Source organism: Cricetulus griseus (assembly GCF_003668045.3).
Source record: "Cricetulus griseus strain 17A/GY chromosome 1 unlocalized genomic scaffold, alternate assembly CriGri-PICRH-1.0 chr1_0, whole genome shotgun sequence".
Lineage (NCBI taxonomy): Eukaryota > Metazoa > Chordata > Mammalia > Rodentia > Cricetidae > Cricetulus > Cricetulus griseus.
Genome location: NW_023276806.1, coordinates 68,425,452 through 68,449,628, shown reverse-complemented (window position 1 = coordinate 68,449,628; position 24,177 = coordinate 68,425,452). Strand labels below are relative to the sequence as shown.

The 24,177-nt window shown below is 43.3% G+C and overlaps 1 protein-coding gene across 7 annotated transcripts in view; it reads left to right on the top strand.

The window, feature by feature from the left end:
- The first annotated feature begins 2,110 nt into the window (after positions 1-2,110).
- Sh3d19 (SH3 domain containing 19) overlaps positions 2,111-24,177 on the top strand; it is a 155,540-nt gene continuing 133,473 nt past the window's right edge. For all 7 annotated transcript variants that reach the window (XR_004772123.1, XR_004772122.1, XM_027392988.2 and 4 more), the window contains exon 1: positions 2,111-2,611. Coding sequence is in view for 5 of the 7 variants with exons in the window: in XM_027392988.2 (XP_027248789.1) it covers positions 2,500-2,611 (112 nt within the window). In the remaining 2 variants the exon portion in view is untranslated. The remainder of the gene's footprint in view (positions 2,612-24,177) is intronic.

The window sequence follows — 24,177 nt, the reverse complement described above, 5'->3', positions numbered from 1 at the left end:
ATGACAACTTCTCCACAGCTACATTGATGGAGCCTTCCTCCCCTTTTGTTCATTTTCTACCTGCTATATATGATAGACCTTCCATGTGCAGCTGTGGAAGAATTACATACCGATGAGGTGGGTGTGTGGGGGGGTCTAATGACCCACCCCACGCTTCTTTCCATAAAGGAATGCCAAGAGGCCCAATCTGAGGGTTGTTTGTGTGTGATCATGCTGCTAAGATCAAAATGGCAACAAATGGCTGCAAGATCAAGGCCGGCTTCTACAACTGTCTTTCTTGGGCAAAGAATGTAACATATATATATATATATATATATATATATATATATATATATATATATATGAAAAGCATCCAGGTCTTTCTTTCTTTGGTCTCTTCAAGGGATCATCTGGTGTGGCTCTTGGCACACAGTAGTAAGAAATAATGTTTGCTAAAGGTGAGCAGAAGCATGCACCCCTAAGTGGGTGTGTATCTTTGCATGGCGGAAACAGGATGATTTTCAGAATTCCCCAAACTAAAGGTCTGGAATTGGTGGATTGACCTCAGTAGTCATGCTGCTGTCAGAGAGAGGCCCCAAAATTATTCCTCATTCCTGAAAGCCAATGGGAAATACAAAACCCGAGAGTTCAGAATTCTATCACCCCATTTAGTTTTCAGCTATCCAAGAATGCACTTATTTAACTGCTTAACAGTAGCAGCATTTTTAACTCATGGATCTGACCTCAATTTCTTACAATTGAATTTTGTTCTTATCTACCTAAAACCAGAAATGCTTTTCTCAGGCAGCAACAGTCACCACTGCAAAGGCAAAGAAACAGGGCCAGCATTTCTGCCTCCAGTGGCCCCTCTCTCCCTTTCTTTTTCTGGCATGCTGAACGTCGGAAAGTCTCACTAGGTCTTAGAAAGAGAGCAGGAGTCTGTCTACAGATAAAAAGGCCTGTTCATCCCACGCAGCCCTTTCCTCAGGGTTTCGGTGTCTTTTTCCAGAATTCCAGAATCTGCCCTCTGTGTGAGATGTGCACCTACAGAACCTTAGATGTGTGTCACAGGGTACACACAATGACTTTTGTCACATTGCTCTTTCCAGCTTTGGAGCAGTGTTCAGGGAGTAGACCTCACAGTTAAGTGCTTCAAATTATAGCCTCTGACATCAGAGCCAACCCTCCCACCACTTGGCCAAATTACCTCTCTACAAATAACCAGGTACAGGACTCCTTAAACACGTTTTCTTCCTGGTCGTCTAGGGATCGTGGCCTTCTCCTAACCCCCAATTAGCCGGACTACAGGAAGGCTTTTTCTGTTTATTTATGTATTTATTTTTTACAGTGCCAGAGATAAGCCTCACCCATGCCAGCCAAGTGTTCTACTCCCACTCCAACCCCAAGTTCTATGTAGTATTTAAAAGAAATTAGACTTTATTGTTTAGATCAGTATTATGTTCTCAGTGAAACAGAAGTGAAAGTACAAATCCTTAGTTTGCCTCCTTCCCACCATCCCCCATATAGTGGTACATGTGCTACAACTCATCAACTTACTGGGACGCAAGAAACATCTTTATCACCCACAAAGTCCAAATTGTACATAGAGGCTTACTCTTGTTGTTGTGCACCCTATGCCTTTGGACTAATCTATAATGACATGTATCATAGAGTAGTTTCATTGCCAAAAAAGAACAACAGCAACAAAAGCCTGTTCCCTCGAGAGGTACATTTTAAAGGGTTATAAAAGGGGAAAAGGGCCCGACATGGTGGTACACTATTGTAATCTCACCACTTGGCAGGCAGAGGCAGAACGATCAGGAGTTCGAGGCCTACTTAAGCCACATGTCCCAAAGAGGGGTGGGGGGAGAAGGATGAGGGGAGACAGACAGACAGACAGACAGACAGACAGACAGACAGACAGACAGACAGACAGAGACAGAACTCCCAGAGCCTCTGCTCAACTCTATCTAGGTGGTGCGCCCCAAGTGAAGTTCAGCCTCTCCCAGCTGGCGCATCTCTCCTAGCTCGCCTAGGAACCGGTTCCTCCCCCTTTTGTTTAAGTGTCAAACGAATGGGTTTCCTGTTGACTCTGGGATATTGTGAAAGGGCAGGAAGAGGCCAGGCCTTCTCGTCTCTCTCTCCTCGCCATCCCCTTTATTTATTTTGTGCACGTCTGTTTGGGTTCTGGGGGTGTTTCCAGCTTGTGCTGCTGGAGGGCGGCCTCAGCAGCCCGTAACCCCTCCCCGAGGAGGCGAGGCCGGCCCGGAGCCCGCCCGATCCCAGGCTGGACCTCTGTGGGGCGGGGAAGGGGACAGGACGGGAAGCGAGCGGAGAGAGCCAGCTGTGGAGCTGCAGGCCGCCCGTGTGTGCCCAGGAGGCGGGGAGCTCGGCCGGGTCCGCGCCCCAGCTCCGCGCGCTGCAGGTGGAACCCTCCTTCCTCGCCGAGCGCGCTGGCGACGGGCACCCGCTGCCCGCAGCTCGCCCGCTGTCCCCGGGCTGCGTGGCGGCGCCTCGCCCATGGCTGAGGGACGGCGGCGGGAGGACGAGGAGGAAGAGCTGCGAGAGCGCCGCGAGCTTGGGGGCCCGCGCCGTGCCCGGGGCCGCGCGCTCCCGGGCCACTCGGCTGCAGGTGAGACGCGTGGGGCGCGGGGACCGGAGCTACACAGGGGTGGGGAGCGCCTAGGACCCGGCTCCTCGGTGGCCACTCACACCCTGCCCCGCGCGGTGGCAGTTCTCGCTGCAGCCAGGAGGGACTGACACCTTTAACTCGTGAAGACGAGAGGGCGGGACAGTGGCCATTCCATCCTTAGTCTCCTTTTTCGGGCTGAGCCCGAAAGAATTCAGATTGGTTTCTTTACCTGTTAATGGCTTTGGAGCTGAAACTCCAAAATTTCCATGCAAACTAAATCTAAGGTTGCTGGTTTGGAACTTGTGGCTGGGTGATTACTTATCTGTGGGTGAGTCAGAGGCCATGGAGAACTCCCTACGTCTGGCTCTCTCGGTGGACAACGACCCCTCCCTATGGTTTCGCCTGCACCTCCTCAACCTGGTCAGACCACGTGCCCACACTGAGTCAAGTCTTGTTGCCGCAGCCGGTTGAACTTTGGACCTCTGGTCCCTTCCTTCCCTCCCCCGCGGCACCAATGTTCTGCTTGAGAGTAATTTGTTGAAACTACCCTCCCCGTGGTAAAAGGGAGTGCCCTGTGTAGTATCAGAGAAGGGAATTCATTTGGACCGGGGATCATTTTGGGGCCTATAGTTAGTTACCTTTACGATCTTGTTTTGGGGCACACAAACGCCCCACGAATCAAGTAGCTTGGCGCGTAAGTGTAAAATGTAGATCCACATTCCTTCCCTTTTCCTGGGTGGTTTTATTTGTTTGTTTGTGTTTTTTTCTAATATAATGGGGAGGAAATGATTGGGCCTTTGGTTCAAGCTGGCTAACCACAGTTATCTGCAGCTGGAGGGAAGAATTAACCTAGAGGCTGATAAGGAGGTGAAGGGTTAGGGAAGAGTCAAGTGAAATTCCCCACCAGGCTGGAGTCTCCCGAGAAAGGGAAGGTGGAGGAGCTTTTCTATGTGACCACCAGGAGGAAGTTGGGTCTGTGGAAATGGAGGGCAGAACATGGGATACAAAGGAAAGGAGAAAGTTGATCAGAGTAAGGGTGCTTTCGTAGAAGTCCTGGAACCTTAAAAATAACTTCTGTGCCCGTTACTGGGCCTTTTCTTCAGAGTGAAGACACTTGACTGGTAATTTTGTTCGGTGTAACCCTAAGTGAAATAACACATAATTGTTGAGTAAATGATTCGGGAATGCCATGAAAAAGTTTGCAAGGATGTGCCGGATTCCTGGTACCTGTCAGCAGAAAGCTTCTCTCTTACAAAGGCTGCACTGTGGAGTGCTGTGTTGGAATTTAAACTAGGTAACACCCAGATATATGTTCAATATTTCCTCAGTGTCCCGTCCCCTTCTCCCCCCAAGGCCTGTACAAATGGCATTTTTGTAGCTTTTTACTGGTTCCATAATGTCTGAAGACTGCCAGGGGATAGGTTCTGTGATAATAGTTGCCAAAACATGGTGGTGTGTAGTTTCTGCATCTAGAAATAGGTGCATTCAGCTTTCTTATCTTTAATACGGCCTTTCTTCACGAAGGGGTTCGGGGACAGCGATTCTGTAAGTGGGTAAGAAGGTCAAACAGTTTTAGGTTTTATTGTCTTGGAGATAAGTTATTTAATAGTTGACACGCTTTAGAGGTAGTGCTTCTCTCGCCAAATTTATTACCATGTTTTCAAACACTTTTTGCATTCCTTACCAAGCTTGGGCATTAACTCTGGCGCTTGTCTGCTGTCCCCTTCCAAGGGAGTGTGAACTGACTCTGAGGCCTAATGTCCCTCTGCTTCCCCTTACAGTCGTGCATTCTGCCTGTTCCAGTGTTTCTTTCTTCTCTATCACCTTGAAGGTTTCCTTTCTAAAGATCTCTCCTTCTCTTTCATCTCATATAACCTGATGCATGTCATAACCCTGGGGCAAGGAGACTTGAAACGGCCTGTGAACCTCTTTGCCCTGCTAAATTATGTGTGGTTATACAAACTACCTATTTTTGCAATATACTTACAGTAAACTATAATGTGAAGACTACTCTATTTTATGCAAGAGTAAGAAAAAGAATATCAGTTCCTCAGAGTCATGCTTCTATCCCTCCCCTTCTCTCTGTATAGTTAACCATTAAAACCTTTTTCCGAGTGTGTGTGTGTGTGTGTGTGTGTGTGTGTGTGTGTTTCTAGGGACTGAATCCAGACCATTGTGTATACTAGGCAAGTGCTTTCCCACTTGAAAAAAAAAACAAAACTTTTTTTGAAACTGTTTCCTATTTTGTCTTTAAATTTTTACCACACATATCCTATATAATACTAAGTTTATACCTTGGCTTAGGTAGAATCATCATGAATATCCTTTCAGTTTGGCTTCAAATTAACAAAGCATCTGCCTCAGCCTTCTAAGTGCTGGAATTATAGGTATCTGACACCAGATCATGCTTTTGTTTTATTTTGTGTTTCTTAGATGACAGCTGTAGGGTATTCTTAGAAAGCAAAAGTGATTTTAATAATCACTATTTCAACTTACACATAGGAAGTTAATTGATTTGGTTCTTGCCTTCTTCCTAAAATATATTTGAGTTTTCTGAGGTTACTTTATTTGTTTGTGGGGACAGGGAAGCATTCTAGAGATTGAAGCCAGGGCCTTACTTATGCTAACATGGTTCTTACCAGCCCTATTTCTTTTTTAACTTAATTTATTTTTTAAAGTCCCAAGGCATTACCTGGGTTATCAAATGGACTATTTCCTCATGTTTTGATCATATTATTATTATTATTATTATTATTATTATTATTATTATATTCTCCCCACACCCATTATTTCTTTGTGACTTCAATTTTCTCTTAGTGATTCAGAGACTCCCACAAAAAAAAAGTTATAACCTATCGAAGGTAAGAAAGAGGGGGATTAAAAGAAAAGGAGAACAAAAGAATGAAGGGAAGGAGGAAGAAGAAAAAGCCAACTGAAATTTTGCAGAATTGGAGAAGCTACCTAGTTGACATTAATTTATGAGCAGATGGGAGCAGGGAGGGTAATCGTGCACCCGTGTTTGTGAACCCTGTGTGGTTCTGAACCTGGTACCATGTGAGAGATACTGTTGATAGTGTGATACGGAATCCTTAATTGCCTCACTTGACAGTTTTAATATAAAAGCTAGGCACATTTTAATTCTTGGAGCATCTTTACTGACCCGTTAAATGCCAGTCTCAAGCAGGGCAGGCAAATGTGGGTTTGTGAATCAAGTGAGTCTTGAACTTTTTCTTTGTGCACCAAAATTGCCTTACAGACACGGACTGCTGCTGAAAATATTCATTGTTGTTGTTTTTTTTTAATTACAGTTTATTTATTTATTTTGTATGTGTTGCAGAGGACAATTTGCCGGAGCCATTCTCTCTTTCTACCATGTGGGTCTCAGGAATCAAACTCGGGTCAGCAGTCACCTTTATTCACTAGGGCATCTCAGAGGCCTGGATCAGAGAATGTTCTTAACGTGCTCCCAAAGATTTTGATGATTCTGGACCCTTCAGAAGGGTTCTTTTGAACAGATGATTGAAAAACAAAGAGGTAAACACAGAGAGATCCTCAGACTAGCACATAAGCTTATTTTTCATTCTGGGGTTCTTGGCAGCTTAAAGGATTCCATGGTTATTTATGTGGGCCAGCCTAGACAGTCAACGGTGTTCTCTGTTCTTGACTTTTTCTTTCTTGTGATTGGCCAAAGATTCTTCATCTGTCTGCACAGCTAATTCTGTCGTGTTGGCATTCCTGTGCCATGCTGCTAAGTGGTTAGCGCTGGTGAAGTGGAGGGCAGGAAGTAAAAGCTGGGGTGGCCAATTTCTTTCCAGGTTTTCTGAGACTGCCTTAGGTTTTAAAATGGAAAGTTCCCAGGAAACTCCAAAGTGTTAAGTGCAGCAGGATGTAGTTACCCTCAGCAAAGCCAAGGTTGGGCATCTTCTGACCTTGGAGGAAGAGGGAAGAAAAGGAGAAAGTTGGCTGATGACACCACGCTTACATCAGAGTGAGCATCATGTTTGGTTTTCAGTCACCCTTGTTTGTGTCACAGGCTGCCATAGGTTTTTTTTTTTTTTTTGGTTTTTCAAGACAGGGTTTCTTTGTGGCTTTGGAGGCTGTCCTGGAACTAGCTAGGTCTTTTAGACCAGGCTGGTCTCGAACTCACATAGATCTGCCTGCCTCTGCCTCCCGAGTGCTGGGATTAAAGGCGTGCGCCACCACTGCCCAGCTGCCATAGATAGGTTTTTATCGCCATTGTATAGAATGGGTCTTCTTATTTTTTTTTTCACTTAACACCCTTTTTGGACCAGAAAAAAATTATATACCCCTGGATGTATAAGCCTATAAAAACATTAACTGATAAGAAATCACAAAGAATTTTTATGTTGAAACAATTCTTTGATATACATGTGATTATCCCACTCATTAAAGAGAAAAGCAGATTTTCGTGCTAATCAGCAGGATTTGGTTTTTACTTTGGAGTCTTGGCTGAAATGTTAGTGCTGGTGGATGTCAGAGCGTCTCCAGTGTTTTCAGAGTTGGGTATTTTGATTTTATACTTACTTGTCAGTGCTAACAGTGCTACTCATAGAAGCACATGGTCTAGGATGACTGAAGTTATGCTTAGGGCTTGTTTAGCAGATGGTTGGAAATTCTGTTCCAATCCCAAGACAAAATTCACTTAACAATTTTTTTGTTTGTTTGTTTTTGGAGACAGTGTTTCTCTGTGTAGTCTTGGCGGTCCTGGAACTTGCTCTGTACACCAGGCTGGCCTCAAACTCACAGAGATTCTCCTGCCTCTGCCTCCCAAGTATTGGGATTAGAGGCGTGGGCCACCACCGCCCAGCCCCATTTAATGCTTTTTTTTTTTAATGAAACAAGCCAGTATCTCAAATAGCAACTTTAAAGTGGACCATTTAAATCAAATGGTCCAACATAATGCAATTCAAATATATACTGATTTGATCCATGCTGAAGAATGGTGCTAAGAAAATATTGTCTTTATTTGCCATAATTAACTCATATTATTTCTATAAAACCAGAGACTTATTATATTCAGAAAAAATGAAAGAAAAAAACCTGCAATTTATATTGATTGGTGTGGTGACATGTGGTGCAGGCTCTGATTGGTGTGATGTGTGGTGCAGGCTCTGGTTGGTGTGGTGATGTGTGGTGCAGGCTCTGGTTGGTGTGGTGATGTGTGGTGCAGGCTCTGGTTGGTGTGGTGATGTGTGGTGCAGGCTCTGGTTGGTGTGGTGATGTGTGGTGCAGGCTCTGGTTGGTGTGGTGATGTGTGGTGCAGGCTCTGGTTGGTGTGGTGATGTGTGGTGCAGGCTCTGGTTGGTGTGATGTGTGGTGTAGACTGTGGGTGTTCCATGGTCAGAATCAGGGCTGCAGTGAAGCCCTCGGCTGTAACACAGGCAACAACTGCCAGAACCCTTGAATTTGCTGCACATTTGATTTTGAAGTTATTTTTGGCCCTTGTACATTCAGAAACATTTCACTATTCCCAATTTTCTTGAAAGTACACATTCAGTTATGTGACCCCATATGAAAGGCAGCAGTTCACACTTTAAGAAGCTGTGGTAAATACATTATGCTTTTTGTCCATTCTTTTTATTGATAGAAGTTCTTTGGCTTTTGTTTTTAACTAAGGTATCTAAAAAGTTGTGTTACGTGCACTGCAAATACTTTCTCCTCTGGAGCTTATCTGTTTGTTTGTTATTTTCTTTGTGGTCTCTTTGATGTCAACATTTCTCCTTTCAATGTAGATGACTGCAAATTTTTTCCTTATGATTGTGTCCACTTCCTCTTCCTGGTTAATAAATGTATGCCTACAATAAATTATGAGAGTATTTTCTCTGTAGTGTTTCATTATGACACTCATAGAACACAGCCAGACATGTTGTAATTATTTATAGTTATTAGTGCTTACTTTATGTCTACTTTTCAGTATTGCAGAAGTGTCTGACACTTAGTTAAATCTGAATTCTGTTCCATTTGGGGATATTTTGTGGGGCAGATTTTTGTTTGTTTGGTTTTGGTTTTTCAAGACAGGGTTTCTCTGTGTTATACCTTGGTCTGTTCTGCAACTCACTTTGTAGACCAGGCTGACCTGAACTCACAGAGATCCACCTGCCTCTGCTTCCCGAGTGCTGGGATTAAAGGTGTTTACCACCACCACCAAGCTAATTGTAGGTTTTTTATCAGCAGAAGCAGCAACAGGCACATGTAGTGTCACCATTAACAATCAGATATGGTTGATGTGAAATGTACACTTCTCTCGGGAATACATTAGTCCTACCAGTCTCCCAAAGCCTGAGACTGGTTCTTCATCTTGGCATTCTGTAAGCCATACTATTATTATCATCATCATCATCATCATCATCATCATCATCATCATCATCATTATTGTGTGTATGGTTGTTTTGCTTGCATGTGTCTCGTGCCCATAGAGGTCAGAAGAGAGTCTGGAGTTCAGACGATTGTTAGCCATCATATGGGCCCTAGGAATAAAACCGGGATCCTCTGCAAGAGCGACAAGTGTTTTTAATAAATGTCCCTACACAGATGATTTTAATATAGCCCAATAGTAATGTTTAGTTTTCATCATTTTCACAAATGAAAAGTTTGTTCCTGTGACTTAATTTCAAATCAGAAGTTGATAGTTTCCTTCCTCCTTCTCTCCTCAGTCCTGGAGATCAAACCCAGGGCCTTGAGTATGTGAGGGAAACACCTGAGCTGCGCACGCACGCGCGCGCGCACACACACACACACACACACACACACACGCACACACACATACACATGCACAAACACACATGCACACACACTCACACACATTCACACTCTCACACACACACACTCACACAACTCACACTATCATTTGCTTTCTTTCATTCCTCCTCTTCTTTTTTCAAGTTATTTCTAAGCTAAAACAGCTGACAATTTTATTTTCATATTTCACAATACACATGAAAACTGCTCTTTTAACCCGCCCCTCCCTTTAGTTTATATTTTTAATTATGTATATACAAGTGTTTGCCTTTGTGTATGCGCATCATGCACACCCCAGGGGCCTTCAGAGGCCAGAAGTGGGTGTCGGGTCTCCTGGACCAGGAGTTACAAACTATTGTAAGCTACTGTGTGGGTGTGGGGAACTGAGCCTGGATCCTTTGCAAGAGCAGTGAGTCTATTACAAATACTTAAACAAAAATAGCAAAAGGCCGACATAAAATAAACACTAATAACTTTATAAATATTTACATGTCTGGCAGTATTCTAGGGGTATTACACTGCAACATTACAGAGAAAATATTCTCATGACCTTTAGGGATAGCATAAAGAGTATGGGGTCTTGCTTTGCAACCCACACTGGCCTCAGACTTGTGATTCTTCTGCATCAGTCTCTGAAGTGCTGGCATTGCAGGTGTGCCAGCCTGTAATCATACCCGACTGGAGCAACCTATGCATGACGAGGGTGTGTCCTTTCATTCTTTGTCTTCCCCTCTTCAACCCCTGTACTTCTGTAACTTTATCAGCTTATCACATTCTGGGGAGAGCATAAGCATTCTGCTTTCAATGAAAACTTCAGCTTTGCATCCAATCCCTTCTCATTTAACTCTGTAGCCCTCAGCAGTTTACAGCATCTTTCTGGGCCTTAAGTTTTGCTTTAAGATTTTGTGTTGTGGGTGGAGGAATAGTGCTGGGGTGTAGCCCCAGTGCCTGGCACATGCTGAGCAGGAGCTCTGCCACTGGTCCAGACAACTCATATTTCCTTAGTTTCTCCTTACTGTCCTTACTGTGTTGTAGAATCTCACCTACCATATTGCATTTGCTTGCCATGTCTCTTTAGCTCCTTGGGTTTTTCTTGGTTTTGATGCCCTTGACGTGTCTCTACTGGGACTTGACTGATTGATTTCCAAGTTTGAGAAGCCACTTAAGTGTTTATTTGCTATGTGAGAAAGTGCAGCCATGGGTGTGCCCCAGTGGGCCTGTTCTCACTTTCCCTGTTGTTGAAGCAGGGGCAGTGTCTCTCGTGTCTGCTGCTGTGCTGTGCACCAGGGTAGCTTGCCAGTGAGCTTCTGGGTAATTCTGCCTCTGCCTTCTGTCTTACTTTAGGAGTGCTAAGATTATATTCTGCTATAGATGTATGCTCTCTCATCTGGCATTTTACTTGGTTCTGAGCATCAAACCCAGGTCCTTACCCATCAAGCTATCTCCCTGGCCCCCAGTTGTTTTTCTAAAGATGAGACTGGGTGCTAGGAAGACCACGGAGATGAAATGCCATCTTTATTCAGTATCAGTGATGTATACTATTCTTATTACTTATTCTTGGGGATGCTGACTTTGATCTCTGGCATTGGTAGTAACTGTTGGTTTGTTTACTTCAGCTTTGTTCCCCAAAACTTCTGTACTGAGTAAAATGAAGGAAGTCACTGTGTAAGACACCCCAACACAGTAAGATGCTTTGACATACATTTAAAAAAATACTCTACATGAAAAACCTATTTTGAATTTTTGAAGTGTCATATATTTCAGGCTGCGCTCAACCTTGTTATGTAGCCAAGAATGACCTTGAACTCATGATCTTTCTGCCAACATCTCGAGTGCTGGGATTAAAGGCTGATGCCACCATTCCTGGTTTTCAAAATTCTGGGAATCAAACTCAGGGGCCTGCTAGGCAAGCATTCTACCAACCAAACAACATTCCTGCCCTGAGATCATCCTTTTCCACTCCCTCAGTAACTTCAGCTCTACAGAACAATGGCATTTACTTTGGTCCAGGAGAATCTCAGTTCCTCCACCCTATGTCTTTGTATAATTTTATTTCAGAACTTAAAAGAGAAGGGTGTGAAATACACACCTGATTGAGGTGACCCTACAACTAAGGCTCATTCACACTAGAGCACTCTAGCTACAGGTAGGATGACTAACAGACATTCCTTTCCAATTTCAGAAATGGAGAGGAAGTCAGAGAGCAGGAGAGGATTTGGAAAAACACTGGGCTCTGGTGAATCAGATAATGAGTTACCATTTTACTGTGCGTTAGGTGCCAGGCAGTAGTCTAGTTATTTACACATTTTTTTCTCATTTAGTCCTGGCATGAGTCCAATGAAGTAGGTATGACTCTTTCCTTCATTTTATGGACGAAGGGCTCACAACCTGCCAAGGGTAGATAATCCACTGCAGGTCACACAGATAGTGATGGAATAGGACTGACAGACACTGGTCTACCTAGTGCTCATTCATTATATCATCTTGGTGATTGGAACACCTGTTGTTGCTGAGCGTAGTGGCAGCGTAGTTACCCACGAATCTGCTTCTAGCCTGCTAATGAGCTGTAAGTATGTGTTGAGTGGGGTTTCTGAGAGAATTTTGTTCTTTAAAGGGTTAACTCAGAGGCTGGAGGGATGATGATGACTCAGCAGTTAAGAGCAGTGGACCTGGGTTCTCTTCCAGTGGAACTGGGTTCAATTCCCAGCACCCGTGTGGTGTTGAAGGGACCAGCTTCCCTTTTGGCAGCCATAACGGCCGAACACGTGCTTCTATGACCTTGTCCTAGACACTAGAAAGTCAAATGCCTGCCTCGTGACAAGGAACCAATCAGAAGTTAGCTGGTGGCGCTATGCTCTACGACCCTGGGTGTGCTTTACGGACAAGCTCACAGCAATGATGCACAAAGCATAGCAACCACCCTGGGAGGGCCTATTGGCCATAACAACCAGTTGGCCGATCAACACAGGGCAAGCCCTCCAAGCCTGGAGGCACACCATTCGTGAGCCTGTGTGTACCCCTAGACACTCCCCTTACGCTGTCCTATAAGATCTCTTGGGAGGCCCTAGGAGCTGTCTTTTGCAAGCCTTCCACCATGGCGGGTGGGTGAAAGACCCGAGCTAACATGGGGTTAGCTCGTTAAATTACAATAAAGCCTCGTGCAGTTTGCAGCAAGCTCTCGAATCCGCCTGGTGATTGGGGTGACTGCAGTCGTGGCCTGGGACCCTGGATACCTGAGTTTTCCGGGGGTCTAACAGTGTTTAACAAGTGTCTGTACCTCTAGTTTCAGGAGATCTGATGTCCTCTTTTGGCCTTCAGATCACTGCATGTATGTAGTACACGGACATGCATGTAGGCAAAACACCTACATGTTAAAAAGAAAAATCTTAAAAGAGTTAACTCAGTTGCATAGAATGGGCTTTTTCCTATCACTTCATTTCCCCCCTGCTACTACATGTTGGTAAGCTTTCTATTACTGTCACAAAAAATCAGAGAAAGTCAACATAAAGGAGGAAGGGTTTATTTGACCCTTGGCTTCATAGGTGTTGGTCTGTACTCGATTAGTCCAATTGTCCTTACGCCTGTGGCAAAGTGAGATTCTCATGGCCAGCAGTTCTTGATACAAGAAGCCTCTCTCTCTTAATGTTTGTTGGAAGCAAAGGGAGAGAAGGGAAGGTTCCATGCTTCTAGTGACCTAACTTCTGTTTACTAGGGCTCACCCCTCATATCTGTTCCCTTACTTTCCCAAAGCACGAGAGGCTGAAGACCAAGCCTTCAACACACAGACCTCTGGGGATATAATGATATAATGATAACGTGCTAGGAATCCCAGGCTATCCCAGGCCCCAAGAGCAGAAAAAGACTATGGTGGAGCAGAAAGGTAGATAAGTTCTTAGTTCCTAATATTAATAGAGTCACCACAGGAACTTTCGCTTGCCTTCTTTCTGTGTGAGAGAAAAACAGCAACAACAACAACAGAAACTGTCTTGATTAAGCCACTGTTCTCCCATGCTCCTAACCACAAGCCCCATGTAGTCCTTAACTGGGAAAGGCTCCAACCTGATGCTTTTACTTGCCTTCTCTTATCACTAAACTTTAATGTACTTTGTTAAAGCAAGGTTCCCAGAGGATGCTTAGTTTGGGGGCTGGAGAGTTGGCTCAGTTTCTGGCTGCTTTTTAGACAAATGGAGTTTGGTTCCTAGTATTCAGTGGTGGCTCACAGTGGTCCATAATGCCAGCCCCAGGGGATCTGACCCCATAATGCCAGCCCCAGGGGATCTGACGCCCTCTTCTGACTCCTCAGACATGCACATGGTACATAGACTTCAATGCAGAAAAAACACACACACACACACACACACACACACACACACACACACACACACCAAACAAACAGACAAACAAAGACACCTAGATCCTTGTAATATCTTTTGCTTTATTTTGATGACCTTGAACAAATCACTTGGTTTTATGAGTCCCTCTTATTATTTTGGTTACCTCTTTTGAATGGGAATTCAAGAGGCTGATGATGAGAGGTGTGTTTATAAGTTTGAAGTTCACACCCACAATTGTGATGTTAAGGAGTCCAGGTTACCTCTGGACAAGCCTGGAGAAGGAAACCTAAAAACAGTTTTTCTCTGGTTTTGTCATTTGCCTAATGTCAGCTTAATTCAGAATAAGTGGACTAAAGCCTTAGAAGGAGGTGCTGCTTTTCCCCCTATGCATTTGAACAGGTTTCCATTTGCATTGCTAATGAAGACCATAATGCCAGCCAGGACTGCTGCTGGTAGGGGTCTAGAGTTCTCCTGTTTTCAGTATAGTTGCCTTCATTGCAAAAGAGGTTTGTTTTCAGATGTTGCGTTAATCAAAGAGTATTAGAAGGTTGTTAATATATTTCCTCTGAGACCTGTTGAGTACAAAGGGTACAGAAGAGAATGTTTTGTATAAGATGTAGAGGATTCGTTTTTTTTTTTTTTTTTAATTTTTTTTATTAGTTCAAGTTAGGGAACAAGCTTCTTTCACATGTAAGTCCCTTCTCCCTCTCCCTCCCCTCACCCCCAGCCTACTCCCCCACCCCATCCACCCACCACTCCCCAGGCAGGGTAGGGCCCTCAACAGGGGCTCTGCAAAGTCCACCAAATCTTCCTGTGCTGGGTCTGGGCCCTTCCCCATGTGTCCAGGGCCAGAGTGTATCCCTTTACATGGGATGGGCTCTCAAAGTCCCTTCTTACACTAGGGAAAAATACTAATCCACTACCAGAGGCTCCCTGGAGTGCAGAGGCCTCCTTATTGACATCCATGTTCAGGGGTCTGGATCAGTCTTGTACTAGCCTCCCTGACAGCACCTGGGGTCGATGTGCTCTCTCTTGTTCAGGCCAACTGTTTCTGTGGGTTTGTAGAGGATTCTTTTTACTTTCTTTTCTTTTCTGGTAATAAATATCACCATTTCTAAATAGTCGTTGGAGTTACAAAGTATTCACCTGATATTGCTCGGACCCCGATGTGGGATCATTGGTGTCCATAATCCCTTCTTATCCTTCGACCACACCCTTTGCTGTTCATCTCTTCTTGAGGACTTGTGGAGAATGGAGAATGCTGGAGCTCCCTGGAGGTTACAAATAGATTTGTGTTTCTCAGTTGAGTGTTGTCACCAGAGTGAGGATGTGTCACCAGAGGTCTCTTGGTCTCTGAGTGGATTCTGTTGAGCTAAGGGGTGTGGGGTGTGGTTGTGAGCCTTAAAATGTGCACCATTTGGTGTTTTTAAGACAGGATTTCTCTGTGTAGCTCTGGCTGTCCTGGAACTCACTTTGTAGACCACGATAGCCTCTAACTCACAGAGCTCCACTTGCCTCTGACTCCTTAGTGCTGGGATTTAAAGGCATGAGCCTTTAAATGAGCCTGGCTTATATGTGACTTTTAATTGGATGCTTGATGTAAAATGCCTTAATATCACAAACATAGATTTTTATCTTGTACCCTGTACTCTTTCTTTTTCATATAGACACTTTATAATGTGTCATATTCCCATATTTTTGTAGCAGCAGGACGTCTTCTTCTCAAATCTCATTATGTCCACAAATCAGCTGGAGATTTTGCTAGAATACAGGTCAGGATTTCGTAGGTTTTAAGATTCTGCATCTTTCCTTCACTTCTCTGCTCTTGTTTGACCTTTCCTCTCCTTTTCCTCTGTGATGGGGGTCTTACTGTGTTTCCCAGGCTGGTTTTTAACTCCTGGACTCAAGGGATCCTCTTGATACTCACCCTGAGTAGCTGGAACTACAGGCCTCCCGCTGAGCTCTGCAGAGATAAGCTTCAAGTGGTCCTGCTGGTGGTTGTCCTTGGACCAAATCTGATGACCAGATTCTCCCAGTCTGTCTTGTGGGGCAGTGATTCCCAAAGCTGGCAGAGCATTAAACTCAACTAGGAAGCAGTGCACATGTACCCCAACCCCGGGGGCTTGCACAGACAATGCTTTCTCTACTGAGCTACACCCTCACCTTTGCTTTTGAAACAGTGTCTTAATAGGTATCCCATGTTGGCTTCAGACATAGGCCTCAAGCTTGTAGGCCTCCAGCTTCCTACGCAGTATTTAGGATTATAGGTGTGTGTGTGGGGGGGAGCACCCTGCTGATCTTAATTTTTAAACCATAACTTGATTTACTGTCATTAAATTTATTTTATTTTAACCTGAATCCTTATGTATGCAAGGTTGGAAAGCGTCCTCTGGTCATGGTCTGCCCTGCTGAGGGGAAACCATTTATCTTTATGCTTTCCTGTCTTATGTGAGTCCAAAGAGCATTAAATGTTTGTCCTTTGGTACCATCAATATAGCCTGCACTAGCTTGTTGCTATTGGCTTCTTGTTGCGTGGCCTTATATGGATATCAAGTCCAGCTTCCAGAGCCTTCCCACCAGCCGTCTTTGGAGATAGGTGTTCTTGGCTATAGAGAGGCTCGGTGGGGGCTGTGAGCTCCCCACACAAAGGGAGAGCCAAGTGACTATTCGCATACCACAACTTCTTGGGTGCCCTGTACAGGAGGGCACAGCCATTGTGTTTTATCAATTGACTTTTAAATAAGTTCAAATTACATTTGTATATTTAGCCATGAAAAGAATGCTAATCATGAGGTAAAAAGGGAGATACTGGAAAGACACTACCATTAGAAGTGTTTGCAGCCTCTGTTCAACCATGTTCATAGCAGCATTATTTGTAATAGCCAGAAACTGGAAGCAGCCTAGATGCCCCTCAACCGAACAATGGATACAGAAAATGTGGTACATTTACACAATGGAGTACTACTCAGCGGAAAAAAACAATGGAATCTTGAAATTTGCAGGAAAATGGATGGAACTTGAAGAAATCATTCTGAGCGAGGTAACCCAATCACAAAAAGACAAACATGATATGTACTCACTCATATGTGGATTTTAGGCATAGAGTAAGGGATTACCATCCTACAATCCACACTGCCAGAGATACTAGTAAACAAAGAAGACCCTAAAAGAGGCAAACTTTGTCCCCTGGAGAAGGGGAAAGGGTCACCATCCCCTGAGCAAATTAAGAACATGGGAAGAGGGGGGAGGAAGCTACCAGAGTGAGAAGGAAAGAAAAGGAAGGATGCAGAGGTCATGAGGAAGCAGAAATTTTGAGTCAGGTGTAGATTAGAAGAAAGGACATATGACAGGTAGGATTTTAGTTGGTGGGTGGTAGAGGAGGAAGCGAGGGAGAAGGGAACGGGGAATCGTCATGTAATTCAATCTTGTTTGTAATTCAAATATATAAAAAAAAAATTAAAAAAAAAAAGATCCCCAGAAGTTTTTGCAGCCAAGTTTGGCATAGTGTGACAGGGTTATAATCTCAGCACTGAGGAGGTTGAGGCAGGAGGCAAACATTGAGGCAAACGTGGGCTAGGTCTCAAAACAAAATAAAAACAACCAAAAAACAATCAAAACCCCACTCACCTAATAAACCCAAACCGTGATTGCAAAAGCCTCCGGCTCCCTAACTCCCCACCAAGCTGTAGGAAGAGTTATGTGTAGCCGGGGTGAACCATTGCATTGTAGCCTGAACCTGGGGTACTGGGAGGCCTGAGTCCAGTAGTTCCAGGCCAGCCTTGGCAACACAGTGACTGTTTATAAGAACAAATCGTGGGGTGGAGAGATGGTGTAGTGGTTTGTTGCTCTTCCAGAGAACCCAGATTCATTTCCTAGCCCCCACATTGCAAGCTCACAACCACCTGTAACTCCAGCTTCACGGGATCTCACATCTATCCTCTGAGGGCACTACACCAAGGTGTATAAACATATATACATATAATTTAAAGTAATACAATAATTCTAAGTAAAGTATTTAGACAGAGGAGTCCTGAGATAGGCCAGGTGGTTCATGATTAAAGATGATAGACAGGAAGAAGCCTGAGTGTCTGAGTTCAGTGTCCAGGACCAACGTAGTGGAAGGACAGGGCAGTCTCCCACTTTTCCACTGACATTAATGTGCTATTCATAGCATGACAACCCCATGCTCACAAAATAAATAAGTAAAAATGTAATAAAGGAAAAAAAAAAAAAGATGAGTCTTGGGGCAGTAAAGGCAGTTCAGTGGTTAAGTGACTGCTCTTTCGGAAGACCTGGCCTTCATTCCCAACACCCAAATGGGGACTTAAGACTATCTGTAACGCTAGTCTCAGGGGATCCAACACCCACTTCTGGCTTTTGAAGGCACCAGACATATGTGTGTTGCATAGAGATACATGCAGACAAAACACTTATACACCTAAAAGAAAAACTGAAGAACATTTTTAAAAAACGAGTGTTACTTATCTGAGCATCGCACCCCCATTCAGACTCTCTGGGCTCCTTGTTTTCCTAAATCATAGAAAGCCCCCCCCCCACCCTTTTGTTGCATTTTCTTTGTTTTGTTTTGTTTTGTTTTCTTCATTGTATTTTAAAACATGATTTCCCAGGAATGTCTGGCCAGGGGAACTCCATTTTCTTCTTTGCCAAAGTGACTAGAAAAAGTAACTTTACCCCATTGCTCAGATACAGCCGTAATTAATGATAAAACAGTGTGTGTGGTTAACACTCTGGAGAGTGGGATGGAAGAGGGCCTGGAGTGTTTTACTTTATATTGCTGTATTGTTTGAGTTCCTCCAGGTGAGTGCCTATTATTTTTGAAATTTAAAGAAAAGGAAATAAATGTAAAACACAAAGGGTGGGGATAGGTCGGTGGTTCAAGCTTAGCTGACAGGACCTGGGTTTGTCTTCAATGCAGAGACAACAAAGGGAAACCTGAGAAGCGATTGCCAGCTGCTTTCCTATACCTGTTTGCTTTATGATATTTTTAAAATGCTATTTTTTCCTGAGATGAGTTCCTGTGAAGATAATAGCAAGTGCTGTCCTGTTGATAAAAGAAATGATTGATAAACTGTCGTGCAGATGATTGTAGAAAGGAGCATGTAATTGTGTTTCCACCAGAGTTCATTTTTCAAAATGCTGGCTAATTTGTCATTTGTTCATGAGTTTGGTCTTCAGCTGTTTACTTGTTTTCACAAACGCTATAATCATTTGAAAAGCAAATCCTCACTTATAATCAAACTGTTGCCTGTTTAACATAATTTAAAAGAAACCCAAGTATTCACTGCTTTATTTTTTTATGTGTATCTTTTTGTCTTTTTCTCGTGACCCAACAGAACCTCTTCTGGAACTAGATTCAGGAGATATGTATTCTTTTGGTTTTTCAAGACAGGGTGTCTCTGTGTAGTCCTGGCTGTCCTGGAACTTGCTTTGTAGATCCATCTGCCTCTGCCTCCCCAGTGCTAGGATTAAAAGCATGTGCCACCACCTGGCTGAGACATGCATTATAAATGCTGAACCTCCATGGGCATGGTGGAGCACACCTTCAATCCCAGCACTCAAGAGGCAGAAAGAAGCAGGTGAATCCCTGAGTTCAAGGCTAGCCTGGTCTACAGAGTGAGTTCCAGGACAGTCAGACTATATAGAAAGAACCTTTCTCAAAAAGCAAAAACAAAACTACTAAATTAAATGTATGACCTCCTACTGGCCAGCTGTCCTAGTTAGCATAAATGTCAATCAATTGTGACAAAGTCTAGAATCATGGGGTGGGGGGGGTGTGGTAAAGAGTATCAGTTGAGTAATTGTCTGTATCTGGTTGATCTGTGGCCAAGTTGCTGCGGCATACCTTGATTGTCTTAATTGATCTGGGAAGATCCACACCTGTGGGTAGTGCCATTATCAGGGAACTAGCCAGGAAGCTAGCCCCAGCCTTCCTCCATGGCTTCTGCTTCAAGCTTCTGCTTGAGTTCCTGCTATAACTTCCCTCAATGATGGACTGTGACCTGAAAGTGTAAGCCAAATACCTCCCCCCCCCAGTTATTTTTGGTGTTTTTTTTTTTTTAATACAGTCACAGGAAGAAGAAAATTAAGGGGTAAGAGAGATGGCTCAGCAGTTAGGTGTACCGCTGCTCTTCCAGAAGACCTCGGTTCAATTTCCAGCACCCACTTGGCAACTAACAACCATCTGTAACTCCAGTTGCAGGGGATTCAACACCACCTTCTGGCCTCTGAGAGCACTAATACACATAGTGCACAGGTATACATGCAGACAAAAATACCCATACACACACACACACAAAAAAAAAAAAAAAAAAATACCCATACACATAACCAAAGAAAGAAAAATAACCAAAGAAAATTAAAATACCAACTATATGGCCATGACTCCCTCTTCTCAGAATCTTTATTGACATGTGAAGGAGCTGGACCTAGGCCCCAAGCTTATGACTGCTATAAATTTTCATTGGCACATAGCACACACATTTATATGTAATACATATATATATATATATATATATATATATATATTTACACACAGATATATATATATTTTTTTTCCTATGGCTATTTAGTCCTATATCTCCAGAGTAGTTACAGTAGAACCTATGTGGCTGCAAGCTTGAAATACTTGCTGTCTTGCCCTTTGGAGGAAAAGTTTTGTAATTCTTGTTCATCAAGTTTCCTTTCAGGGTTAAAATTCTTGGTCTTGGATTTGGATATATAAGCCAATATCCCCACAGGCCCCTTCTTAGTAAAGTATTAGAAAAATTCAGCTGGGAGAGGGGTAAATACCATAAGTTATACATTATTTGTTAGCAACCTGAACCTGACATTTTTTTCACCAACACTGTGGTTAAAACAAGCTTTATATCTCACTGTCATATTCAGCTGGAGACATACGTACAAGTTCACCCTGTTGGTTCTGAGATCCTGGCTGAAGGAGTAACCCCTAGCTGGGTAAGAACAAACAGAAATCCACCTGCCACTGTTCAAGCTCCTGCTCAGAAGTTGCAGGTGTCAGTTCTCACATTTCTTTGGCTAACCTTGCTTTAACAGCAATGGGCAGTTGCATTCTCCTGTGGGAGACCTGGAAGTCATGGGGACCTTGAGTGGAATCCAGAAGGAACAGTGATGGTTAAAGGAGGTAACGAAGTGAAGTCTTCCTCGCCTGCTGAAAGCTTTGCTAGTTGGAAGCAACTGACACTGTTGGCAGAAACTTGTTTTGGAATTCTTTGTGCAATGCTTCTCATGAACTTCCTGTGTCTAAGAAATTACTAGAAACCAGCCCAGTGAGCTTTTGGAATATACTAGTTTTTGTAACTGGCTTATTCAAAAATCATAGTATGGGGTGTGCTTTTTGGAAGTTGAAAGTGATGCTATGAAGGATTTAGAGTAGGTCCATTCAGAACTACTTGGATATTGGCTTAGGCCCTTCAAATGGATTAACGTCTTTTTCCTTGTATGGCACTGACTTGGAAGTCTGAAGCAAGAGTGCACTTATTTTTCTTGTTTGTGATCTTTTATGTCGGCCCCCTCTTTCCGAATTAAAAGTAGATTCCCTGAACTCCTAGGGGGATAGGATATTTCTCCTAAAACTCAAATACTTGCCTTTGATGTGCCCCCAACTTTTAGTTTTCTAAAGCCAAGTATTCTTTATTCTTCCAAACTCATTGGTAGACAATACTGATTAAATAACTGCTGTCATTTCTCTTTACCTCCCCTATTGATATGGGATTTTTAATGGCATCAGTCAATTCTGAAGCCTAATAGCTTCGGCATCACAGATTTCTGTTGTAAGCTAGTCTTGAGCAGCTTCGTTTTAACAGATGAGTACTGTTTGTTCCAACTTTTCAGAAGGAGTCATGGCACAACAGCCAAGGCCTCAAGCCAGCTCAGAGGGCAACAGTGAGGATGCTGTGGTACCCAGAGGGTTTGAATCTTCCATGTCGGCTGCATCTGTTCTGTCTGATTTTCTTTCAATAGCCAGAATTCAGGAAAATTATTCCTTTTTTAGATTGAATGTTCCTTGACTTTCCCCTCTTAGGGAGGTGGCTGTCATGATATTGGGGCAGGCTGTTTTGTCATCACTTACGGCTTTCTGTGCTTATAGGGGTTCTTGAATATTTTGAAAATTATAAGAAAAATAAGTGAATGTGCATTTTCTCTTTTGGTATTTACTGCACTGGCAGTGTGGAAAAGATGGTCCATAGATGGAAAGGCTCTTTCTTATTTCTCTGCCCCTGCTCCTCCTCCTGAACTGTAGCATATCTGCTTGGATAACTAAAAGGTCCTTCAGCTTGCCCCATCTGTATTAGTTTCCTATTGCTTTTGTAACAATGTACAAATGAAAGGCTTAAAAACATGAAATTAAGAGAGTATAGTCCTGGAGGTCCAAAGCTGATCAGATGTTGTCTTGTCAGCACCGGCTCTATCCAGATTTATCCTGTTCACTAGTTTTCACTAAGCACAGGATTAATGTCTGAAGTGTCTTGGATCCCTAGGCTGGCTCCCTGCCCCTGCCTTTCACTCTTGGGTGTTGTGAGTTAATTATAGCCCGATACTGCATGTAAGGGTCATAAGTAGCACATACAGTGCCTGACACAGGACTAGATCTCAGTCACTTTCCTTCAGCCATATGGAGGTGAAAGTGAAATCTTACATCACAGAGGACACTGGAGAGAATCTGGATTGGTTAAAGGTAATTATCTTGCAAGGCAATTGGGATTTGCATGGAAGATTTCTGTCTCTTTTCTTCATCTGGTTGAGTATTTCCCCTCGATTATCTGGAACAAATGTTGAATGAAATTAAGCTCTGGTTATCTGAGCAACTCTTTCCCTCCCCTTCCTGAACAAAGAATATGTTTTTAAAAGTTGCAGATGACTGCTTTCTATTGTGTAAATAAAGCGTATTTTGTTGGATTTGTCAGGGAACTTGTGACATCGTCAGTGAAACAGCATCCAGATGGGTGAAGTACCACCATTGAAACAGTCACAACACGCAGGCTTCCAATCCTATTCTGAACTTTTTCTCTAATGTCCCCACATGTGGGAGGACAACTGTATGGCTTCATGAAATCGAGGGAAAAACTAGGTCCCTACTTGAAGCAGTCCACTTGCTACAAAGAAAAACAATCTGGATATCACTAACTACACACTCCCCCCTGCCACTTTTAGGGAGAAAAAAAATGTTGACTAAATTTCAGCAATTTTTATTTATTAAAATCCTACCTTAATTAAAATTTCTCAAGACATCTGAAAATGAAAGGTAGCACATATGAAAATGAGATACTCCAAGAAGTAACATATTCTGCAAATTAAAATTGATTTTAAATCAGAAGTCCTGTGCTGAGCCCTCCCAAAGCTGAGAATAAAGATGCCCTTGTTTATACCCTCCTTCACTCTGTCAGTGTGATGGCAATGGCTACATTAGTTGCCTGTAACTGCTTGACATTTTAGTTTTGTGAATATAAATGTCTATTGATTATTCCCCCCTTCAGTAATGTATTAACAAGTTCCATACCCCACATTTTGGGTTATACTTTCCATTTTGTGTTTTAGCAACTGAAACAGAAAATGTATATAATTACTTTGAGTCTTGTTTTGAAATGCAATCACAAGTATTGTCCAGATCTTTAGAGAGCCCTAAATATATCACAGACAAGTCAATATTTAAGTTAAGCAGGAGATAAACTTCCCTGTTCATTTTTAGAAAGTGACATTAATGAGATATAACTCATGTGCCATGCAATTCACCCATTGACTTTTAATTTTTCTCTACTGGTACTGGGGATGATCCAGGGCTTTGCTTACCACAGCAAGTATCCTACCGATGACCCACACCCCAAGCCCTAATTTAAGAAACCATTCCCTATGGTGCTTTTAATGTATTTTGTCTGTATTCTCCCTTTTCTAAGCAGTAGACAGAAATAAATGTATTGAGAGGTACAAAGACGGGTATTTTAGGTATGAAGGGCAGACACAATAAAGCCATGAGGTGGAAATGGGCTGAAGGATCGAGAACCTGCTCTGGGTGTCTCAATGCTGGGTGTTAATTCAGTGTAAGAAGCAAGCTGTGGCTTTCTCAGATCACCATGGTAAACGGGCTCCAAGGACAGTGCAGACAAGAAGCAGGGAGAGGAAGAAAAACAACACGTCAGGTGGAATCCCATTACTCTTACCTGACTCTTTGGACTTCTTTTTCTCCATCAGACTTTCTTGTACATGGCTTTAGTTTGTTTCTTTTGCATTAGGTATTGTCACTCCCTAACCAGGCTGTAAACTCCTGCAGGTTCTGCTGTTTATTTGGTGCCTGTTACATGGTGGGCACTTGATACTGTTAAATGTACAGATGCACACACTGACTTATTTCAGACTTCCCCAGGGGAGGAATGTTGTCCAGGATCTCTTAGGCAAGACACCTGGCTCCTGTGCAGTTGGGTTCCTGTTCCTGTTCCA